Source organism: Vigna angularis, chromosome 4 (assembly GCF_016808095.1).
Source record: "Vigna angularis cultivar LongXiaoDou No.4 chromosome 4, ASM1680809v1, whole genome shotgun sequence".
Taxonomy (NCBI): domain Eukaryota; kingdom Viridiplantae; phylum Streptophyta; class Magnoliopsida; order Fabales; family Fabaceae; genus Vigna; species Vigna angularis.
The window spans coordinates 25,847,374-25,855,465 of NC_068973.1; the positions used below are offsets into that span (position 1 = coordinate 25,847,374).

The window sequence follows — 8,092 nt, forward strand, 5'->3', positions numbered from 1 at the left end:
TAAATATCATAATCTTATAATGTTATATAGAAGTAATAAAATCACTAATCAAATGTCATAAGTATTTTCACATTATGTCTTCATTTTTCAGTTTCATATTTTAGTTCTTAATCTTTAGGTGTATCTCCAAAGATGCTTTGACTTCTAAGTAAGTGTTTGGTACTTGTTATAGAATTGAAGATTTAGTTTACAAATGTTAACATCTTTAACTTAGATGTTTACTTATTTATATTATTCTTGTTGGGTCCTTACCTACACGAATAATTAATAAAGGTCTACATGTGACTTAATCATGATTTAGTTCTTGTTTCATACTTAAGGTTGCTTAATCACATGTTTAGGTGATAATTTTGTATTGTTTAGAGTGTTGATTATGTGTTGAAGGTCTAACAATGGAGTAGATGCTAAGATAACAATTGTTGCTATTATGTCGAGACACTTACTTGTGAAAATATGCTGAGAATATGTTGACATATTAAGATCAACGTATAGTTATATTAAGATCCACATATAATAGACATCTTATATTCATTTCTAAACAATGATTAAGTGTATAAAAAAATTAACAATTCAAAGTAAAATTAATATGATTTGAGAGATTTGTCAATAAATAGTATATTATAAATGTATAAAAGAATAATATTGAAAATACCTTCCAAATAAATTTTATTTATAAAAAATTAAAATTCGTGTAAAAACATTGTAATATACATATATTTTCTTTAATTTAAAAATGCTATTTACAGTTTGGCTTCGATTCTGGTTTGAACCAAAACCAAAAACTTTTAAAATTAAATAATATTTTTAAATTAGAAAGAGTATTTGGTCGTAATTGTGTTCATACAAATAATAATTTTTTGTTTTTTATTATTTACTTGTAGTGTTTCGATTTTTTTTAACTGAAGAAAAATATTGATTTTTATGCTTTGGTTCAGAACTAAAAGTAAAAAATTTACCTTTTTAACCTTATTTTAATATGTTTCGGTTGTGAAATTGAAACTCAATGTCCAAAACAATCACTACCGTAACTTTCTCTGCACTAATGTGTATTAAAATTGTAATGTTTTTATTTTATTAAAAATAATCAAATATCTTGTTCTTATAATATCAGATAAACCCTATAAAATCACCAATCAATTGTCATAAGTATTCTCATAGTATGTCTTCATTTTTCGGTCTCAAATTTCAATTCTTGATCCTAAGGTGTACCTCCAAAGATGTTTTGACTTCTAAGTAAGTGTTCGGTAATTGTTATAGAATGAATGATTTAGCTTACAAAAGTTAACATCTTTAACTTAAATGTTTACTTATTTATATTATTCTTTTTGGGCCCTTACCTATTTAGATAAGGGTGTTGCTCCCTCCACCACCACCCTTTTCTCCCTCCACCTCCCAATTCCACTTTTATCCCTTCTTTTATCTTTATATTCCTATTATATCCTTAAGTAAAATTTATCTTTTAGGTTAATATTTTTTAACTCCAATCTCGCTGCGGCACACAACCTCTTTTTTCTCACGTTCTACTTCGTCCCCTCTCATTGTTTCTGATATTGTGCTCTTATTCTTTTTTTTTTCGAATTCTTTGTCCTTTCTTTTTCATTGTGTGTGGTGTGAGAGTGTGGTGAGTGAGAGGTTGCAGGTGGGTGGTGGTGGGAGGAATTGTTGCAATTGTGTCAGAGTTCGTCTAGGTGGTGTGTTTGAAGGTCTCCTTGGTGGTTGAAGGTGCAAAGGGGTGAAGGTTCGCGTAGGTACAACCCTAACTTAAAATAACGTAAACACTTAAACGGATATGAGCATCCGTTAACAGATGTCAACATCCGTTTAAGGTAAAATGGATGTGGATATCCGTCCACGATATCGACATCCGTTTCAAGACCAAACGGATATGCGACATTTGTTCAGGCCTGGATGTCTTCTTCCTCATACGCACTCACAAAGAACCTCCTCTAAACACACACACACAGACAGAAAGCAGAGCAGAAAACACAGCATCAACCTTAAACACGATATATTACGTACATTTACAAAAAAAAGAGTGAACCAGAATTACAATTAAATTAAAATTTAAAATAAAAAGTATATATATGATGATTAAATGCGGAGATAATTTAAAGATAACTATATATGCAAAACAAAGAAATATTAAATTGCAAATGACTATAACATTGTTATAAAGGACACATTCAAGACCAAAAAATATAATATGTTTGTATATAAACGTTATTAGCAAAAAGTCAATATTAATACTTACAAATTTTATTGCATTAACGATAAGTTATATGTTTGTTTTTTAAGATAAACAGTGTAATACATTTTCTAAACATTATTATTTATTTATTAAAATTATATTTAAAGTAAAATAAAGAATTATTTAATAACGATTAAGAAAAAGGAGCTTCAATTCAATTGATTCAGGAAAAAAGAATAAAACTCTAAATTTTTCAAGAAAACCTCATATCTTGAAAAATGTTTATAAGTGAAAATTAGGTTATACTAATTAATACACTTTAAGAACATACATAAACACAAGAAAATATCAAAGAAACATATAAAGAATTTTTTATATTGGTTTGATTCATTTTGAATCTACATCTAGTTAATCCAAATAAATTAAATTAAATTTTCCATCGTATTATTAAATTATTCAATTACAAAAAGCACCTATGTAATTAGATATGACAACAAGTCGAGGGACATAGATAGTGCCTACCTGCAACCCGACCTGAAAAAAAAATTTACTCGTTATCTACCCGCTACTCGTATGGATATCCGTTTAAAAAATATATGCAAGTATTTTAAAACTCGTGAATACCCACAAACATTTTAAAAAAATATTTTTATAAATTATTAAAATAATAAAAATATATAAAATATAATATAAATTTAATTTAATATAAATTAAAATTTAATTTTAATTAAATTTAACTTATAAAATATAAATTAATTTAATTTTAATTAAATTTAACTAAATAAAATATAAATTAAATTTTTATTTTTAATTTTTGCGTTATTTTTAATTTTTGCGGGTAACGGATATCTGTGGATATGGATAGTATAATACCTACACCCTGTAAGAGAATGCAGAGAATTGAATACTGATAGGAGATATCAAAACAGAGAATGAATACTTGAAAAATACTTGTATGTATTGAAAACGTGATAAGTATGTAATATACCAGTGTTTTATAGCAAACAAAAAATAACAGAATAAACTGTATAACAGCTTGAGTTAAACACCTAACATTCCTTCCTAAATCAAGCTGTCCAGAGGTAACACTCCTATCTCTTTTCTAAGAAACTCAATTCTATCAGTCTTGAGTGGTTTTGTGAAAAGATCTGCAAGTTGTAAGTCAGTTTTGCAGTAGATCAGCTCGATTCTTCCTTTGGTTACCATGTCACGCAAGAAATGATACTTTATCTCAATATGCTTACTCCTTCCATGGCTAACAGAATTTTTAGCCAAGTTCATGGCAAAAGTGTTGTCCATTTTTAACAGCACTGGACTTTCTTCAATTATCCCTAACTCCTTCATTAGTTCTTTTAACCAAACCCCTTGACAAGCTGCATGGCACCCAGCTATGTATTCTGCTTCGTAGCTAGATAGAGCAACAACATTTCGCTTCCTAGAGCTCCATGAAACAGGTGCTTTATTGAAAAAGAATATGTTCCCAGACGTACTTTTCCTTTCAACAAGATCTCCACCGTAGTCAAAATCTGCATAGCCAACAAATTTCAGTTCATCCTCACGCAAACCATATGGAAACAAGATTCCATAGTTAGTTGTCCCTTTGACGTATCTTAATATCCTTTTGGCAGCCAACATATGACTCTTCTTTGGATTTCCCATGAAGCGACTTAGCAGGCCTACACTGAACATCAAGTCTGGCCTACTATTACATAAGAATCGTAATGAGCCAATAACCTGTTTGAAGATCGTTTCATTCACCCCTTCTTCGGTCTCATCTAGCTTCAACTTGGTATTCACTTCGAGGGGGCTTCTAACATCATTGCATGACGCCATCTTGAACCTTTCCAATAACTCTTTCATGTATCTTTGCTGGTGCATCAACAACCCTGCTGCTGTCTGAGTAAATTCCATGCCCAAGAAGTAATTAAGCTTCCCGAGATCAGTCATTTCAAACTCAGATTCCATCATTCGCTTGAACTCGTCTATCTTCTTTAGGCTTGAGCTAGTTATCAACAAATCATCTACGTACAATCATCATGTTGCCATCAGTGCTCTCCCTTACATACACACCATGCTCCACAACACATCGTTTAAACCCATGATCAAGGAAAAACCTGTCAATCCTCCTGTTCCATGCCCTTGGAGCTTGCCGCAAGCCATAGAGAGCCTTATGAAGCTTGTACACTTGCTGTTTCTTATTCCCGCTGTTAAATCCTGGAGGTTGTTGAACATAGACTTCCTCCTCTAGTGGTCCATGCAAGAACGCAGATTTAACATCAAGTTGAATCAAAGACCATCTTTTAGCACAGGCAATAGCAATTACTACACGAATTGTTTCTAACCTTGCTACTGGAGCGAACACCTCTGTGAAATCAACTCCTTGTCTTTGCAAAAATCCTCTTGCCACAAGCCTAGCCTTATGCTTTAAAACAGTGCCATCTGGATTCAGCTTTCGCTTGAAAACCCACTTCAATCCAATGCATTGCTTTCCATGTGGCAGATCGACCAAACTCCACGTTTTATTCTTCTCGATGGATTTGAGTTCTTCAATCATGGCCTCCTTCCATTCTGTTTCTGCCATAGCTTCGTTTACATCTATTGGTTCAGTTCCAGCCATTAACGCCATGTGAACTAGGTCACCTTCATCACTCACACCAGTGTCTGTATATAACTCGTAATCAGAAAATATGGGTGGTCTTATAGACTGTCTTCTAGGTCTCCTTTGTGTATCATCACTATCAGCACTATCAAAAATTTTCTTATCAGTTGCATCTGATATCTCAGTCACCACCGGCACCTTTATTATACTGGTCTGCCCTTTCTCCCAATCCCAACTCTCATCTTCTAGAATTATTACATCTCTGCTGATCACCATTCTGCCTTTGGTAGGGTCATAGAGCTTATATGCCCCTGTCGGATGATATCCCACTAGAACCATCGCCTCTCCTTTATCTTCAAGCTTCGATCTTCTTTGATCTGCAATGTGACTAAAGACCAAAGATCCAAACACTCTAAAATGATTCACATTAGGTTTCGTACCTGTCCACGCCTCGAGTGGAACCTTGCCTGTGAGTCTCTTGGTTGGACACATGTTCAATATATGAACAGCTGTTGACACAGCTTCGCCCCAGAGATTTCGTGGCAAACTCTTATCACGCAGCAAACACCTGGCCATGTTCATAATTGTCATGTTTCTCCTCTCTGCCAGGCATTGTGTTGCGGAGTGTATGGCGCTGTTACTTCATGATTGACTCCATTGTCTTGACAGAATTGTTCAAATGCATGAGACGTATACTCACCCCCTCCATCGGTTCTAAGTATCTTAATAGTTTTTCCACTCTCTGTTTCTACCTTAATCTTGAACCTCTTGAATATCTCAAGTGCTTCACTCTTCAGCTGTATCAGAAACACCTAAACCATTCCACTAAATTCGTTAACAAAGGTAATAAAATACATATTTCCAGCCAAGGTCGACACTTCCATAGGGCCACATATATCGGAGTGCACCACATCAAGACATCCTTTGGATCTCATCTCCAGTCTCGCTTGAAACGGTTTTCTGCTTTGTTTTCCTACAATGCAAGATTCACACACGTTTTCTGGTATACTGATTTCTGATATTCCAGAAACCATATACCTTTTCCACTTAGCTGCCTTAAATCCTTAAAGTTTAGATGGCCGAACCTTAAGTGCCATTTCCAGGTCTCATCATCCTTTACAGTAGACAAACAATGCCAGCTTCCTATTGCATCCATACACACTTGAAATGTTTGATTTTTAGAGATCTTGCTTCTCAAGATCAACACTTTATTTTTGTCAAACACTTCTACTCTATCACGACCTCCCATAACAACTATAAATCCTTTCTCAACAAGCTGTCCAAGACTTAGCATATTACATTTCATTGCTGGCACAAGTAGAACATCTTCTATGATAGCATGTAAGCCGTCTTTTCTCCGTATAACTACATTTCCCATTCCTTCTACCTGGAGTGTGCTATTATCTGCGAATCTGACCCTACTCTTCTTTGATTCATCTAATCTGACCAGTCACTCCTTGTTGCATGTCATGTGATTTGAGCACCCCGAGTCCAAATACCACGATTTTACAAATGAATGTGAATTATCAGTTGTTGTTGTCACCATCAGCGTCAATGGTTCTGAGTCAGAGTCCTCTTGAGCTAGATACGCTTCCTTGTTTTGTTGTTTCTTCTTCTGTTTGCCTTTATTTGAGTAACATTCGAATGCAAAATGCCCCATCTTGTGGCAACTAAAGCATTCTACATTCCTTCTATCTTTCTTCTTTATGTTCTTTTCAGAGCCACTCTTGCCTTCAGAACATTCAACTTTTTCATCTTGCTCATTTACACTGTACTCGTTTTTCCATTTTCCTCTTGCTGGTTTTCCTTTCCACTTCTTGAACTTCTTTTTCTCTTCACTTCTGACATGCAGTGCCTTGAGTGCTTGCTCATCATTCTTGATGGGATTTCGGTCTACCAATCTCATTTCATGTGCCTCTAAGGAACTTTGTAGTTCCTCAATCTTCATCTTCTCTGTATCTTTTGATTCTTCAATAGCAACAACAATGTAATCGAACCGTTGAGGTAGAGACCGCATAATCTTCTCTACTATCATGAAATCACTAATGGACTCACCATATCTCTTCATCTGATTAGTAATACTCAGGATTTTAGTGAAGTAATCACTAACCTTATCATTGTCCTCCATTTGTGCCAGTTCGTATTGTCTCCGCAGCGTCTGGAGTTTCACCTTTCTGATTTTCTCTCCCCCAAAATGACAGCGTACCAATATCTCCCACGCTTCTCTAGTCGTAGACGCATTTTGTATTTTCTCAAAATGCATATCATCCACACATTGGTGAATGATCAACAAGGCTTTATCATCTTTGTTTCTTAGTATCTCCTTCTGATCATCTGAACCACGAAAATCATTCATGGAATTATCTCCTTCTACCATGCTGCTATCATCTTGAACGCGAAACAACACGCGCATTTGCGTACTCCACCTACTCCAATTCTTGTCGGTGAGTACAGGAAGATTTGTCGTAGAAAAATCAGCCATGGTCCACCCTTCTTCTCTACTCAAGAACTGCTTTCTTAATCGTTCTAAACCACACACAGCCAGCCGCACTGTACTCAGAAACGATACCCCTTAGGTCCTCTTTCAACCTGGGCTCTGGATACCACTGTAAGAGAATGCAGAGAATGGAATACTAATAGGAGATATTAGAACAGAGAATGAATACTTGAAAAATACTTGTATGTATTGAAAACGTGATAAGTATGTAATATAAAAGTGTTTTATAGCAAATGAAAAATAACAGAATAAACTGTATAACAGCTTGAGTTAAACACCTAACACGACCAATTTAGGTTTAATATCTTTTTTGATCCCAATTTTGGTTGAGAATGTTCGAAATGGTCCCAATTTTTTTTTCTATTTAATGTAATCCTAAAGAATGTAATTTGTGTTCAGTTTAGTCTTTTTTGCAAACGCCGTTTAAATCGTTAACAACCAGATATCTAGATGTGCAATTATAGAGTGAAATGTCATGTATTGGCTGACGTAGAGTCCTTTTGTGGCATTGTGAGTTGGATTTATTATTTTTGAAATTCTATTTTTGTTATTAGGGTTATTCTTTTGAAAAATAAATTAAAGGTATTTAATTCTGAAGTTTTGATCGTGGTTTGGGAGGGAAATCTGCGAGATTGGGAAGAACATGTTTGGGAGAGAACACCAGTGACGTGTTGTTCGAATTGGAAGCATTCATCTTTGGGAAAATCAGGTTTGCGTTCATAATCTTTGATTTGTGGCATTGGTATCTAACATTTTTGTTCAACACTGTAAAACCAGGAAAAATTTTCGTTAGTGAGTGTTAGATTTT

General features: G+C 34.4%; 1 protein-coding gene across 1 annotated transcript; it reads right to left on the reverse strand.

Moving 5' to 3' along the window:
* Positions 1 to 6,237: 6,237 nt before the first annotated feature.
* Positions 6,238 to 7,269, reverse strand: LOC108330340 (uncharacterized). Its single transcript, XM_017564828.1, has one exon. It carries the CDS (start codon positions 7,267 to 7,269, stop codon positions 6,238 to 6,240), a length of 1,032 nt encoding a protein of 343 aa, XP_017420317.1.
* Between the last annotated feature and the right edge of the window lie 823 nt (positions 7,270 to 8,092).